General features: G+C 43.9%; 1 protein-coding gene across 3 annotated transcripts in view; it reads right to left on the reverse strand.

Moving 5' to 3' along the window:
* GTPBP10 (GTP binding protein 10) overlaps window positions 1-17,121 on the reverse strand; it is a 148,481-nt gene that overhangs the window by 24,523 nt on the left and 106,837 nt on the right. For 2 of the 3 annotated variants that reach the window (XM_085631345.1, XM_085631343.1), the window contains 2 exons: window positions 11,191-11,298; window positions 4,898-4,975 (listed from right to left, as the gene is read on the reverse strand). In XM_085631345.1, the coding sequence (XP_085487471.1) occupies window positions 4,898-4,975; window positions 11,191-11,298 (186 nt within the window). The remainder of the gene's footprint in view (window positions 1-4,897; window positions 4,976-11,190; window positions 11,299-17,121) is intronic. The other variant, XM_085631344.1, reaches the window with a different exon arrangement.

Consider the following 17,121-nt stretch of genomic DNA (forward strand, 5'->3'; position numbering starts at 1 on the left):
AGAGCTGGGGTGATACACTTTCTGTGAGTTCATGAAGGGTTGCATTGCAGATGATCTTAAATTAACAATTAAAGAGGTGTAGGGCCAGTCAAAAATTTATTGACATATTGCCAGTGGTTGGAACACAGTTGCTCCTGCCACCAGTGGTTGGCCTTTGAACGATTATTTTGAATCCTCTTGATGCCAAGCTATTTTTTGTTGTTATTAGATTTTGAGTGGAGGGCAGCTTGGCATTTCTTCCCTCTAAAGCTCCAATTTGAAATGGGCCAATTTTATTGGCGTCCATGAAAAACACCAAGCCCAAAATATACAACAAACAAGCTAGCTGGTGGAAAGCTGACCTCAGAGAATCCAAGAAAGTTTGCAAACAAATTGAAAATAAATGGAGAACAACCTGAGTAACCACCACAAGAAACATCTACAAGGATGTAATTAGACACTATTACCATCAAGAAAAAGGCCCTGACCCTGAGAATCTAATCTAGCTCCAATAACTGCAAGGAATGTTTTGTCATCTTCAAAGAATTCACCAACGCAACAGCTACGTCCAACACAATCACTCCTACACAAGAACTTTGCAACAACGTCTCCTGCTTCTTCCACGAAAAAAATCACCAAGATCTACAGCAACTTCAAACCCCAGCCACACCCAATTGACTTTCCGAGCCTGCTAACCTCATCAACCAAAGACTACCAACTGACAGCATGGAACCCTTTATCCAGCGAGGACACTGCAGCAGTAAGGAAGACAGTTCACTCAGTGGCGCCCACAGACTCCTGCCCCCTCCATATCTACATCCTGGGAAGAGCCACAATCAGCGCTGCACTCACTGCCATCATCAACACCTCCCTCAAGACAGTCAACTCCCATCCCAGATAGCTGGAAACACACTGAAGTCACCACCCTCAACAAAAACCCTCATCCCACCCAGAAGTACTCAGCAACTACCGACCCATGTTGCTGTTCCCCTTCCCAGCCCAAGTCATTGAGAAGACCATCAACAGACAACTCTCTGACCATCTAAAATGCCACAAACTCCTAGATGACTCGCAATCAGGATTCTGAAACAACCAAAGCACCGAAACAAGCCCACATGGCTGCCACAGACAGACATCCTCGACCATGGACAGACCGCCGCCCTCATCCTCCTCAACCTCTCTGCCGCCTTCAACACCATTTCACACCACACACTCATCACCAGACTACAAACAGCAGGAATACATGGACCCTCAAGAGAAGGGGACTTCATCCCCCAAATAGTAGTGCGCCAGGAGGCGCGTTTGCAGAGTGGTGGAGAAAGGGGGCGTGGCCTCTAAAGACCGCTCAGCAATCCCACTGTGTGGGGCTTACTGGAGGTAACTGGTGGGCTAGTTGGCCCCCATATACCCTCACCTGCGAAGGGGACTTTATCACCCAACCAAAAGCATGCCAGGAGGTGTGTTTGCAGAATGGTGGTGAAACCTAAATTCTCAAAACCATTGACACATTAATAACAATACTTACATACCCACTCACTGATTCATAGGTCTACACACACACATCCACTCACTCACCCATACAGCCACTCATACACCCACTCACTAATACAGCCACTGATATATCTACTCATCCAGCCACTTACACAGTCAGTTACTCATAGAGCTACTCACACACCTACTAAGTCACCTATAGAGTCAATCGCACACCCATTTACTCGCCTATACATTTATACACACACACACATTTATTCATACAGATACTATTACATACTGACTTACCTATACAGTTACTGACACAAAGCAAAAGGAGGTCCAGTTAGTCTTGTTATTTCAAAACCTTTACTTGCGCTTTTTTTACCATCAAATATAAATCCTTATTAACACATACTGCCTCAGCCAACACATTTCGTTTCAAACAGTGGGAACTTCATCAGGGCTTAAATAATAATGTCAGTAAGTTCAATCTCCACAGGTAAATCAATATCCTTATTTCAGCTCAGTGCGCTGGTGCATTAGGGATTTCCCATGGCATCACCATGCCTGTTTCCGAATAGCCTGATAAGTATCCTGTTCCTTCCTTCAACATTTCAAACTGAAGCTATCAGAAACCAGTAGGCGGCTTCTGTGGTTCTTCTTCAGAGCTACAGTGTGTATTTTTATTATGATTTGTTTTAGAAATTGAGGCTAAAGACAAAGCTGAAGTGGTCTTTAGGCCAGACCGACTAATGGCAACCCAGTGAACCTTACTAATTATTGTTAAATCCCATTACTGGTTGTGACATCAAAAGTCCAAGGTGTAAGAGTATTCTTTGCAGGTTTCTTGTTGGGTCAATATTCAGAATTTGATGCTTTGAGAGTCAATGTAGTTTTTGAGAAGGGTATTTTAAACCATATCATGGTTTTCCCCTCAAGAGATTGCCAAAAGATTCATGGAGCATCTTTGCTGCTGCCTTGTCGATTTCCAGGCAGGTGTTGACAAGATTGACCTAATAACCTATAGCTGAATCTAGGTGTCTTAATACGTCATCAGGTGCAGTGGCCTTATTATATGCTTTCTGTACTGCTAACTGGACTCAATTAGAGTTTAATCCATCTGATCCTGTATTTAAATATTTAAATAGATTGAAGTTAAGAAAGGGCTGTGTATGGGTTGCATGATGGCACCAGCCCAATAGTTAGAATTTTTTTGGAAGACCTGCCCCAATATTTATCGTCAACACGACCATATCTCGTTTTCTATATATAGATGATCTAGTAATTATGAAGTATAACCACGTGGGCGTGCTGTGGCAAATTATCACCCTTGAAAATGATTGTAAATCCAACAGGCTCTCAGTAAACACCGAGAAAAAGTGTTGGTGCTTGGTGGCAACCAATTAATGGGGGCTTTTCCATTTGGAGATAATAAATTGGACGAAGTCTGTTCTGACGTTTATCTTGGGATGTGCTTTTTCAGTTTCCTTTCATGGCCATTTGCCAGAATCCAATCAGAGGGCAAGCAGGAGCTACTGAGGCTCCACTGCATGGGTTGAGGTTGTTCACCTCCGATGTCTCTAGTTCCATCCTACTATGGCTTTGAAAACTAGGCCAAGTACAACCCTGTGAGCACTGGACTCTCAGTGGTTCTGATGGCGAGCGGTCACAGGTTTCTCTGGGAGTTAGTGAGGGGGTGCTCGAGATCAAGGCTAAACAATCACACAAAAGCACAATAACCGATTGTCCTACCCTGTGCTTTACTCTCAAGAAAGTTAAAATTTACTTGATGCACACTAGAACAGAATTCTACACACATTATATGTGCAAGGTTCAATTTAGTATTCTGGGTGAAAGATCTGGGTGCGCCTACATCAGCTATTCCCTCCCCCCCTCCCCGGTTTACCCCTTTCTCTGTTCTAGGTGGGTCTCTCCTGGGTTAAGGCAATAGCATGATTAGGGCCCAGATGCATATCGCCTTCTCTTGTAAAATGTGCTCAGTCTCACAGTTAACTACTTCGTTCCTACAGAGTTCAGTTTCTCAGTTCTTACCATCCTTGGTGGATCAGTCCACCCGGGGTTTGTCTCAGTGCAACTGTTCCTTACAGCTTCTGAATGCCCACCAGCAGATATGTAATCGACTATGCTGCACATTTATGAGGACTGTAGGTGGCAGTCTCAAAGGCACAGAACTCGGTCCCCACAGAACACTAGATCACACTGAACAGGTGGGCGGGAACTGGAAAAACAAGTGGAGTAGTAGGGTACCACTTTAATATAGTAACAGCACAGCAGACAGGAGATGTGTATCGACGTCAGAACCAGTTTGGGGTGGCTCTCTTTTTCAGTGGCCTCTGCATAGTTGCTCTCCAGGCGTTGCCATTAAGTAGAGTGATGCATCTCACAGCGGGGTTGTCTCCAACCCGGAGTGCCCACATCAGAGGCAAAACCTTCTACATCTTGCTGTCATCAGCAAAACAGAAAGAGTGATCAGAGAATGACAAAAGTCTGAGTCTCACCTCAGGAGCCAAATTCATCTTGCACAAAAGAGTCTGCAGTCCAACACTTTACCCCATCATACACCAAATGCCAGTATTTCAGAGAGACTAATAAGCATCCCATAGCTCTGCAAAAGGCCTAACTGAATTTCTAAGGGAGCTTTGTCTCCTCTTCCCTCACTTCAGGATCTAGGTCTCCTCCCTCAATCTTCAGGAAATTCAGCATTACAATTCCACTATCTAGGAAAACAACCATGCCTCCATCCTGTGCAAAGGCCAGGTGAAGGGTATCCAAAATGGATCCCACAGCCCTCCATTACTCTGGGTTCACTCACACTGAGCTGCCACACACGCACAACATACACTTGGGATTGTGCATTAGAAGTTGAAAGCATATAATAGCAGAACTTTATCCAAGTGAGCTAGCAGGCCTCCACTCCAATGACAGATAAAAAGGTCACAACTATGGATTCACAGAACATGGTAAACTGCCATGACAACTCTATGTGCTAAGCCCATGACAGGGTCAGTAGGCCCACTGTATGGACCTCATATCTTGTCAAGGGACAGACCTAGGCCTGTGCGCGCATACAAGATTGCTATGAAGCCAGGGATCAAATGGAAAAAAACAGGATACCAGTCGGGCACTCAAAGCAGGGGAACAGGACTGTCCATTATGCACACATTTTTGCGATACTCAAAGCTGGGGAGAAATTTTCATCCATTTTATCTTTGTAATCAGTTTTGACTGTGGTTTACTCGGTTTGATGTGTACTGCATTAAGTCAGAATCTTTACTAAATTGAAACCTGAATGTGCTGGAAGGTGGAGTACACAAACCTAAATCATTGAAGGTAATTATGGAAAATGAATGCATGTTTTATTTAATAAATGACACAAGTAAACAAGTATGAAATACAGGATGAAAAGGTTTAAAAGACAACCCACCTTTGTAAGAAGCTGTATAGTCTCAAATGCGGTTCTAAAGGGAGTTTTAGTAGAAAGCTGAAACCCAAAGACATCAACCTAACAACACAGCAAGAACAAGGAATAAATACAAATGTGCCAGCGTATATATTAATTACATATCACAAAGTTTTGATAGGAGCGTCAGAAAATACAACTCTCAGAAATTAATACTCTGAATACATTACTAAACATAAAAAAAGCTGAATCTTTTAGTTAAATAAGAAAATGGAAGGAGACATTTTACAATCCACTCAGATTATATGCATCTTTCCAAATTCCTAAAAACTACATTTACTGCTTGGCATTCTGATGTGGTACTAGAATAGAAGTAGGGGAGAAAGAGAAAGGGCTGCAGTGCAACAGAGTATAAGTCCACAACAACTCACTGTGATAACTACAGTGAAGTTATTCCATTAAAACAGCCCTCACTTCATACTATGTGAGACACCTTCCTTCCTCCTGGTACACAGGAGTGATTCAGCAGTCAGAGCTTTGTAATGTGAGGCTAGTGCATGTACACTAATCAAATCCATGCCAAATTCTGCATCAAATACAACTACACATATTAAAAAGGGCAACAGTTTGGTAGGTCACAGTTAATGGACTGGGAGCTTACCAAGCAAAGTTATTAACTGGCTGTCACCCTTTTATATGGCAACCTTCATTTCCATTGCATGGAATACTTCACAAGTACATAGCCAAATGCATATTTAACATAACATAGAAGCAGCCTTTAAGTTAATCAAGTAATAGTGTTTGTAAAATGCATTCAGAGTAACCTATGTGTATTTCCTTTAGATTACATCAATAGGTATATGTACTAATAGGTTAGAGGAGCTGCCAGGGCCAGGCTTAAGCGCTGTTGGCGCCCGGTGCGACAATCATTCTTGGTGCACACCCCATGACCTTTTCCTCGGATTCCCTCATGACCACCAGGCAAAAGTGCCCCTCACCTCTCCACAGATGCTCTCTCATATACATTTAATTTGTTTTAAAGCACTTGTAAAGGCTGATTTTACTAATTATGTATATCTATCTAAACAAACCCTTTTCAGCAACATTAGGAATAGATAATGAAAGAATAGGGGGAAAAAGCATAACATCCTAACCTATTTTATGCAGTTTGTATGCAGCTCTTTGATTACAGTTAGTAACAGTCACTGATCGATTTTAGGGTTGTATCTTATGATCTGTGGGTGACAAAAGGAAATCTGTGACAAAAGCAGTAATCCACTCAGCTATCCATATAAAATACAGATCTATGATCTGTATGGTAACAGTACTTTGCAGCAGGCATATCAAAACTCTGTGCTACTTTATGGCAAGTGAAAACTGCCACTAAACAAAACTCTGATCCTCTCTCTCTAGCAGGAACATTAGTCACAAGAGTTATGTTAAACTTTTGTAATGCTGCCTGAAAACTGGACGCACAAGGGACTCTGTCACAGGTGTTTTAAAATCAAAGTTATTGCTAAACACAGCTGCTCCACTGAGCTCAGCGACTCCCCTGCACAGGTCAGCAACCCAATGTGGCTGCACCAGTCACTCTGCCCTAAAGTCGGCCCTAGGAGCTGCATTGTACAAAAGTCTGAAAAAGCCTTATCAACTGGGGAGGAAAGGATGAAAGAGGGCAAGACTTGCTGTAATCACTACAGGAGTGTAATGTTGCCTGCTGCTTACCATTGGATCACTCGTAGGTCGCTCTTCTTTACTGCCTCCTAACTTGTTCAGGCAGCTGATACCTCACTACTGTTATAGGCTTAGGAGCACCAGTCAAGTACAGTGTCCCTTCGCTTCAAATGAAGCGTTGCAATGTTCCTTTCCGCCCGAATATCTAAAACAATGTCATTTACAACACCAATAGCAATAACTTTCACAAATGTGAGACCTATTGCATTGCAAATGCTCGTTACATCCATGTGTCTAAAAGGTGCACTTGGAGCTGGATTAAGAGATCTCTCAACAGATTTAATTTTAGCCCTGTAGGTAGTGTAGAAACCACAGCCAAAGCCACAATAGAAAATCTATCAAATGGAGTGCTAATCAGTCAGTCAGTCAAAATCACTTTATTCGGTTATTCAAAACCATAAAAGCATATTGAAATACCATCACATAAAAAACAAATATTACACAGAATCCATCATAGATAAAATACATCTCTAAAATTTCAACAATGAGATATAAAATACATGTTATAAGGGGGAGCATCAATTACACAATAAAAAACAAGAGACCAACCTCTAAATAGGAAGAGCATTCTTACATTATAAAATACATATGGGATGAAGAAAAGGCATTTTACAATTAAGGGATAGATATGCATTTAAAAGATCGAGTCCCTGAAGCCCACACTCTATTTTGTTCTTTTTTTTACCTTGCTCTGACTGCTGCTACTAAAAAGCTAGCGATATTAATAATTTCCCAAGGGCTATTCAACATCTTCAAATATGATAGGGACGGCCTGACTTGCAGGAAGCCTTTGTCCTTTTAGATTGGAAAAATAAAACGCTTGCGAATCTGCAAATAGCGGTTGGAAAACATGACAAAGTGCAAAGCGTCTTGCCTCGAAAAACTGTCGCAAGAGCAAGGTCCCAAATCCTCCCTCCATCTTACTCCAGCCCAAAGGTTCAGCCAATAGAGAATGTAAAAGGTTAAACCTCAGTCTCGTCAAGAGATAACGGTAATGAGGCTTAGTGACTGTGTCCAAATAGGGCTACATAAAATAAGAGGTTTTTAAAATCTGGTGAGCACTGACAGTGGGTTTCAATAGTTCTGTGGCCTCTGTTTCAGCAGGCGCGAAGCGTAAAAATTAGGTCTTAGCTCACACCAGGTCTTTTTTGCATTTTATTTCTTGGTTATAAAATACCTCTGGGCGCCATTGCTGTACTTTTCACATGTCTCAGCCATGGGATACTACTACCCTATCTAGTGCAATACAGTCTCGAATGATCTCTTGATTTAGCACTAATTCTGGATTGCACCAGATCGAAATTCATTTGAGAAAAGGGGACATATGAATTAAATCAGCCACATAGCCAATACCCACTTCTTCATGGATTATATATGAGGGTATGGATTGGGGGGGCTGAGAGCAAACTTTTTAGAAACTTGTTTTCCACAATTTGGAGCTCTGTACAGTTTTTATAACCCCAAATTTCGTAACCATAATTCGTAATGGCGTTACTCCTAGATTTATATTTGTTTAGCATTGCCTGAACGGGTTTGGCACCCAGCCTCCGGGCAAAATCGAGTACCGCACCTGTAGATCTTGCCATAGAATTTCTCTTCGCCCTCCTTTGCGGGGACAATGAGCACCTGTGATCAAATAAAACACCCAAGTATGGGAATGAAGTGACCCTAGTTATTTCATTACCGTCACAACCAAACGTATTACATTTACTTGGCTTTGCTAACAAACTCATAGTGTTTGATTTGGAAAAATTTACGTTTAGATCCAGAGAGCCTATAAAATCGGCAAAAGAGGACAACAAGTGCTGGAGCCCCACTGCTGTGCGCGTCAGTAGGGCCACGTCGTCTGCGTAAAGCAATGCAGGGATCAATCGATTCCCCACGCGAGGGATATCCTTGGCGGCTCCACACAAGGCCAAGTCTAGGTTATTAATGTAAAGGGTAAATAGCAAGGGAGACAGAATACAGTCCTATCTGACTCCTCTTATAATATCTATCTTCTGCGTTAAGTTACCCATTTGGTCAAACCTTACTGTTGCCGAGAGGTCCCTGCAGATCAGACAAGAAATACACAATATTTTTGTCCATACCCATTGCTAACAACTGGTCCAAGAGCTTGGATCTATTTACTCGGTCAAACGTCGAGGATAGATCCATGAAAGCGAGATGAAATGTCCCTTTCTTGGCTACTGTATATTTTCCTATTAAAATATAGAGGTTAAGGCACTGATCCAAGGTGCCTCTGCCTTTCCTAAAGCCGTATTGAGGGTTTGACAGGACACCACATTTATTAATCCATCCGGTTAATTTGCTGAGAACCACTCTCCCCAACACCTTAACCGTAGAATCAATTAATGATATTGGCCTGTAACACCTTGGATCCCCCCTCTCTCTCCTTTTTTTAAAAACTGAGAATAATTGATATAGACCAGGACTTGGGCATTCCCTGTTGAGATACCGTGTTTAAAACATTGGCCAATATCTTTGTCTAAAGAGGAATATCTGCCTTGAAAAGGTCGACTGGGACCTCATCTGGGCCTGGAGCTTTATTACTGGTCATTTGGGATATAGCCTTCTGAAAAGTTCAAGCTATATACAGCAGTTAAACAATATTACCCTCAAGACCAGAGAAGAAAGGTCTGTTGACGATGTACCAAAATTTCGTACTATTCTTAATCACGTCGACAGTTCGTCCCAGGCTTCTTGTTTGATTTCCAATTTGTGTATATGCCGTACCCGCTTATACTCTAGCCTTGCCGTAGCTATTATATTTCTATCCTGGGGTTTTTGTTTCAGAGCACATAATTTCTGATGGGCAACTGTGCCGTTGTGAACGAACCACCTCTCTTCCTTGTGAATGCCCTCTTTGTTAGGTAGGGAGAGAGCACTGGCTACCTGCTTACAAATCCTGTCAAAAGCTGCGGCAATCACCACTCCCCCTGGGTACTATCTTGACAGATGGCGATCTAGTTCTCTACAGTATTTAACAAATAATTTAAAAAAAGGTCTGGTATCACCTTAACCCATTTCAATCTGCGACTTTGATCCCTAGTTTTTATTATTGGGTCTGAGGCCCTAATCTCCACCACATCTGTGGTCTTTAAACACCCTCTTGAACTGATATGAATAGGGTTATGGTCGCTAGAACGTGATTATTTTGCGCCATAATCCAAGACAAGGGGAATTAGGGTTGTGTTAACAAATATATAGTCAATAGTGGAAAACATGCCCCTGCCCTTAAAGGAAGTGATGCCCACACCGACGTACATTAAATACCATAGTTCAAACACCTGAGGTCCCTAAGGAATCTGAGATCTTATGGCAGGTTCTTTAAAATCAATCTGCTACATCTGCTTTAATGGATTAATACACCTAAGGTAAATTGCAGATTATCAGACATATTGCAACTGGCTGTAGCCATTTGTAATCACAATAAAAAATAAAGGAACCTGATATATACCACTGCTGTACATTTTAAAGATATTGTAAGTCACAGAGGGGTTCCAAGGCTATATAGAGGAATGAGGCCGAATACAGAGTTCCTTTCTAAGGTTAGGGAACTCTGACGTTGCAATATCCTTAAAATGTACAGCAGGGGGCACTTTATCCCTTAGAAAACATGGTCAAACCATCAACTTCCCACAAACCACTTAATTCCTTGGTGCATAGCTCTTTGATTTGAAAGAGAGATCATGTTTCCAAACATGCAGAATAAAATTAAAATACCTAGTGCAAAATTAAACACATCAATAAAAGTTAGCTAGTTGTTGAAAAACTATATTAGAAGCAGTTGAAAAGTCGGTAAAAAAAAGAAAAAAGATGTAGCAGACACATGAAGAAAGATTCGAACTTTTCTATAATTTCAAAAGGGCTGCAAAAAATAAACATGTTACCATAAATATCTACGTTTTGCGTGGTACCGTGGAGTTACAAAAAAAAAAAACTGCTTTAATTATGCTCTATGACTTGATCTTCCTTTCACCTCCGCTGCTGGCTCAGGCAGCAGGGACTGTGACATCAGAACTCGACTCTAATAAGTTAGTATATTGGAGTTCTGACGTTATTTCTTAATAATAGCCGACTGTGCTCATTAAAAGTAGCTGATTATAAAGAAATTAGAGATGCATTTTAATGCAGGGATTGCTGAATTCCATGCATTATACCATCCTTAACCCCTTCCCCGCTCATGACGGAGCCGCTCCGTCATGAGCCACGGTTGCCGTGTGCTCATGACGGAACGGTTCCGTCATGTTACGGCCGTTGGCGGCCGCTCCGCCTACGCGGCGCTGTTTCCCCGCCTGTGCGGGGGGACAACGCAAATGGGCGGAGTCATGACGGAACCGTTCCGTCATGAGCACAGCTCAACCGTGGCTCATGACGGAGCGGCTCCGTCATGAGCACAGCGCCGTCGCGCTGCCCCCCCGCACCCCCCAGCGCTGCGGCGGAATTCCCGCCGCGGCGAAGGGTTAAAGGAAGAAAAACAACCGTTTTAATTTTCCACAGAAGGATGCTACAAACCCTTTAATCAAGCATAATTATTGAAAAGAGGCAGCACATAATATCAATTTATCATGTTATCTTACCACAAAAAGAAGCTGCTTTGTTCTTTCTATATGCTTGAGGAATTTATGCCCCATTCCTTTGTTAATATGCGCACCTTCGATCAAACCTGGGAGATCGGCTACCGTTACCTAACAAAAGATAGACAAACAAGCATGCAAATTATTTTTAACTCTTTTCAGTCAGTTTGGAGATAACACTTCTAAGATAATGATTACAAAATATGGTTTATGGGACGATACTTTGTTAACAACACTTTTAAACATGAGACAGCATGGCATACATTTTAGACTTGTTAAACTGTGAATAAAACTATCAAAAGTGTCAGCTATTCTTAATCCAATTTCCCACATTTTTCAGACATGCTGCGACCACACCAGTGTGAGAGGAGACCAGAACACTTTTTACAGCACGACGGTGGCTATTCATGTGCCTAGGCGCAACCACCTTATGCTGCTTTCCCCAAACTTCTTATTACGGACACAAATGGAGAGTTGGACGAAGGACCATCAGAACAAAAGGGTCTTGAAACTAGGAGTGCAAGAGTTAAAAATCTGCAAACATTCGTGACAAAATTTTTAAATTCTATTAAGGACACGGAGGCGACGATTATGCTTCTAATTTCTTTACTACTTAAACACAGCAGCCAATGAGAGAAAACGTTTTCATAACACTACATTACTCATAAGCAGCAATATGTCAGATGACGAACTAAACAGTGTAGCCCTATATAAGCTCCAACAAAGGTGCCAGTGTCCTCTTTCTTGGAGTAACAATCCAACAGTTAAGTCATTTCAAACAAGAAGCTTGATAACTTAGATCCAGCTTTCACCAGGGAACCTGACGAGGAAACAACTCAGCCCCAACGAGGCACAATTATCGATCTTGCGCTGGAACTAAGCGAAGTCTGGTAACTGCCCAGAGTAGGGAAGACGTATTATCCCTGCCAACCGCAGAATGAGCGTGTCGCAAAGCTCTGGTTCACCACCCTTTACTTGTTATCTGCGCTTGAAATTATAAAGGGAAAAGCTGTAACTCTGGTCTCAATACTTAAGTCAGCATCTTGACAATAAGAAGCAAGGCTGACCCCCAAGGTGAAAGATTTTGAGGCCACAGCCCACCCCCCTCCTCGAGCCAAATGGGCTCTAAACTTAGACACATCAATGCCTGCTTCGCCCATGAGACAACGCACCCATCCTGACAGGGTGGCTGGGGTCACTGGGCAGAACAGCTTTTGTAGCGCAATCAACCACCGACCCTTCATGCCTGAATGAAATTCGGCAGTAATCACCTTGTACGCCTTTAGGCATTGCACCACACACAGCTTAGGATTATCTGGGAAAACTGGATATAATGCCGCAGCGGTATTGCATTTAGCTCTTTTCGTAATGGCAAAGGTAACCCCTTTGTGGGGAAAACCTAAGTCCTGCTAAATCCAAAGCACAGACATCTAACACTTGTTTACATGAAATCAGACACAGCAACATGGTCAATTTGGCAGATAGCGGTTTCCTCGATAAGTACTTATTGGAGAGCCATGACTCCAAAAATCTCAAAACAATGGACAAGTCCCATAAAACCGAATACTTAGGGCAAGGGAGCCTGATCATACAGATGCCTCTAAGCAACTTGCACACCAAGGGATGTTCTCCTACCGGTTTACCCTCCACCGGCTCATGGCCTGCCGATATGGCTAACAGGAAATTGTTTACTTTCTTGTAAGTCATTCCAGATGGAGCAATGGAGGATAAAAAGTTGACAATCAAAGAGAAATGCACGTTAAAGGGATTGACTTGCCATTCACTGCACCAGCCACACCATTGTTTCCAAGCTGAGTATCGCTTGTGGGTATTAGCTGACCAGGCCTCACTGATAAATCTGTTAGCATACTTTGAAAGGCCAGGGACATTCCATCTGTCCCAGAAACCCGCCAAGCTACCAGAGAGAGTTGCCTTATCATCGGATGTGGAGATCCCTGAGGGTCCAGCAACAAGTTCCACCGATGTGTCAGGAGGATCGGGGATGCACACGACATTTACAGAAGAACTGGGAACCCTGCCTGATCCATCCAAAGTAGAGTAATCAATATTAACTCCGCCCATTGCTGACAGGTCTGCGCCAACACCCTGGGAATCATCATAAATGGGGGAAACGCATAACACAGAGTTGTTGGCCAAATCTGGAGAAAAAGCGTCCGTGGCAATCGCCTCCGGATCCGGAAGCCAGCTGAAAAAGGCTGAGATTTGCCTGTTGAGCCATTAAGCAAACAGATCCAGATGACAGGGACCCCAAAGTCGGTTCAGTGTCCAGAAAATACGAGGGTGTAGTCTCCAGTTGCTGAAATGTTGTAGGTATCGAGATTGCCAATCTGCCACGGTGTTATTGCAACCTGGAAGGCATTCCGCCACAACAGAAATTAGGTGTGGTAGGCATAAGTGGCAAAAATCTTTGGCAATCTCCGCTAGTACCCGGGACCTCGCCCCTCCCAGCTTGTTCACATATCGCACCGCTGACACGTTGTCCATCTGGAGCAGGATACAACAGTCTGTCGTCCGTGGGGAAAGACTGCGAATCGCAAAAGAGCCCACTAGGAGCCCCAGACAGTTGATATGTAAAGACAGTTCTTCCTGGCACCAACGACCCCCGGTGGAGATCTGTCCGCAACGGGCTCCCGCTCCCCAACCCCAACCCCAACGGCTCGCATCTGACTCGATCACTACTTCTGGAATGGAACCGAAGATGGCCCTGCCGTTCCATGCATCTACGTGGTCTAGCTACCACAACACCTCCAACTTCGCCTCCTCTGAGAGGGGAATCTGTTCTGCATAGCTAAGGCCTTTCTGGACATGCTGATTTTTAGCCTCTGAAGAGCCCGATAGTGAAGGGGACCAGGGAAAATAGCTTGTATTGAAGAGGCCAGCAAACCACCCGGGCTACTGATCTTGATGATACAAACTGCTTATTCAGAATCAATCTCAACTCTCTTGATCGATCTGACCTTCTGTGTAGGGAGGAGTGGCTGGCACAGACTGGAATCTATCTGAAACCCTAGAAACTCTATCGACTGTGTCAGAGTTCGGAACGATTTCAGAGAGTTCACAATGAACCCCAGGTTCTGCAGAAGACTGACTGACCAGTCGAGGTGGGTTATTAGTAGATGCGGGCAACGGGCCAAGATTAGGATGTCATACAGGTAGATAATTAGACATACTCCCAGAGCCCTCAAGGATTCTACCACTGAATGAAGGAGCTTCATGAAGCACCATGGTGCCAATGAAAGCTTGAAGGGGAGAACCTTGCATTCGTAGAAGACTCCTTGCCAGTGGAACTGCAGAAAACGATGGGAACGGAAGATACGCGTCCTTCAGGTCCAAACGGACCATCCAATCTCCGTCTCAGAGAAGGTCGCAAAGAAGATTGATGCCCTCCATCTTGAAATGTCGATAGACTACCCATCCATTGAAGTCCCTGAGGTTTAAGACCAGTCTGGATCCGCCCCCTTTCTTCTCGACCAAGAAGATACTGCTGGTAAACCCCCTGCAGTGAGGATCTGTGGTGACTATGCCCCCTTTCTTCAAAAGAGATAGTATCTCAGCGGAGATACAATCCTGCTCTTGTTGGGAAAAATACATCTGTGTGGGAGGGGAAACCTGACCGGGCCGGGGGAAGGGGGGGGGGGGAGGGGACTGTACAGTTCCAACTTGTATCCCTGAACTGTTTCTAGTACCCAAGCATCTTGTGAGATGGTGCGCCTGCAGAAAGGACTGAATCCTGCCCCATAACACTTCTGAACATAGGCTCAGTCTCACCTGAGGATCCGCATGCTGATTACCGCCCTGGTTTCCTCCATATCTGCCTTTTCTGAAGCGATTCTTGGAGCGTCAGGTTGGGTCAAAGGATGAGTTGTTATTATTGAGGTCCTGTAGCCCCTGCATTTCTGGTGGTATTGACCTCCTGGGGCACCTGGATTGTACCCCTTGGCAAACGACCACCCTCTGAATCGTCCGGCCCTGCCAAAAACCGGACATAAGGCACGTATTAGAGACCCCGGCACTTTATCAAGCCCATTAAATGTAGCGACAAAGTGGTGTGCTCCTTGAGAAAAGGTTGTCCAAATAATAGGCCCCGAGCTAGGGACCAGATTCTGATGAAGAAAGATCTGACAGTTTAGGATCCAGCTTTAAAAGAATGGAGCGACACCTTTAGCTGGACATCGCACAGTTTGCGTTTCAAAGCTGGCATATAGCCAGTTAAGCCCGTCCTATTAGCTCCTCTGGGTCAATAGCAAAGGCAGATTCTTTAGCTTTAAAGCCCAGTTCCAATATCTTAGTTAGAGGACCTGCCATGTCTAAAAGCTTATCTTGGCACAACCGCCATGCCCTATCTATGCCCTTTTTAGGGTCTCCAGCATATTTCTTCAGATGGGTTACCATGGTGGGGTCCACTTCTGGTGTCTCCGCCACCTTACTCAGCAGGTCAGGTTTCGGGCACTCTGAACGCAGCCTCGCTCTTACATCTTTGTCAAGAGCCTGTCGAAGTGGGATTGGACTAATCTGTCACCTCTTGAGGGGATAACCAGGCAGTGGAGTTGGGGTGTATGATCTCTGCCGTTTCAAATGTGAGCAGCTTGGGTTGAGAAAGGGGGTCCACATGACGCTCCTTTTTTGAGCGTTTAGACGGTCTAGGGGCCTTGTCCTGGTCTGACGTATGGCAAGATAAAGAATCCCCATCATCCTCGTGGAAGGCTACTGTGGACACCGTTTCAAGAGGAGGGAGGTTATAGTTGTGGTCACTGGACATGGTCTTGGCCAACTTGACAAAGTCTGCAGCGTGGGGGTGTTTGTGACCTTTCCCCAACAGGTCTAGGTTGCATGCTAGGGGTGGGAAGCCAGCCCTGCTGTTGGGCATAGCTGCAACAATGATGTTTCAAAGGCTCTATGGCTCTTACCAGGGATTTATTAATGGAGTGTTGCACCCCTACATCCAGTGCATTAACGAGGTCCTGCTCCAAAGACCGAGAGGGATCTTCGTCACAATATTCTTCGTAATAAAATGCTGCCATGGTGCCAAAAACTGCAAAGCAGCTACAAGCCCACACCTATTAGGACCAAGGATCCAACTGTAAAGGGAAGAAAACCCCACTCTGGAGCAAAGTATAGGGGGAGTGGGACAATCTCAAGCAAGCCAAATATTGATATAGGGTGGAGGGAGGGCTTGCTAGCAACCATTCTATGCAGAGCCTATGAATATTGTACAGCCCAGCTAAGGAAGATAGATTATGGACGTCTCAGGGAGCTCTCACAAAGGTAAGGGATTAAAGAGCAGAAGATGAGCTGCTCCCGCATCTGTTTAAGCCTTGTCTGATAAGTCGCGCTCAAAGCCTTGGCATGGGCAGCATCTACGCGATAGTCATGTAAAGGTTCCAGCACAAAGCAGTCATACAAACCGAATAACCTGATCGCACTAAGGCAGTAACAGCATAAATCACTGAGATTAAATATGAATAAGACAACAATTAAGTTGGTATAGTGAACGTAGCACTTAACTGGCTGTGGAGCAGCAAATGAAGAGGACATTGGCACCTTTGTGGGAGCCGATATAGGGCTACACTCTATGGTTCTTCATGTGACATATTGGTGCTTATGGGTAATGTAGTGTTATGAGAACTTTTTCTCGCATTGGCTGCTGTGTTTAAGTAGTAAAGAAATGAGAAGTATAATCGGAGCCTCCGATCGCGACACAGACTCCGTATCGAACTTGTGCTTACCTGTACAGCAAGTAAAAACTATGGAATGCCAATCAGGGTGGGTTATGATTAGTTCAAAAATTCTATCCATCCCCCACATTGTTTATTTTTGGTGGAAGAGCCTACAGAAATGTGTGGCCCAAATTTAGAAGGAGCACACCCCACAGATAAGGGGACGTCTCCCAAGCATAATGGAAGCATGTAACAC

This window comes from Triturus cristatus, chromosome 10 (genome assembly GCF_964204655.1).
Source record: "Triturus cristatus chromosome 10, aTriCri1.1, whole genome shotgun sequence".
NCBI lineage: Eukaryota > Metazoa > Chordata > Amphibia > Caudata > Salamandridae > Triturus > Triturus cristatus.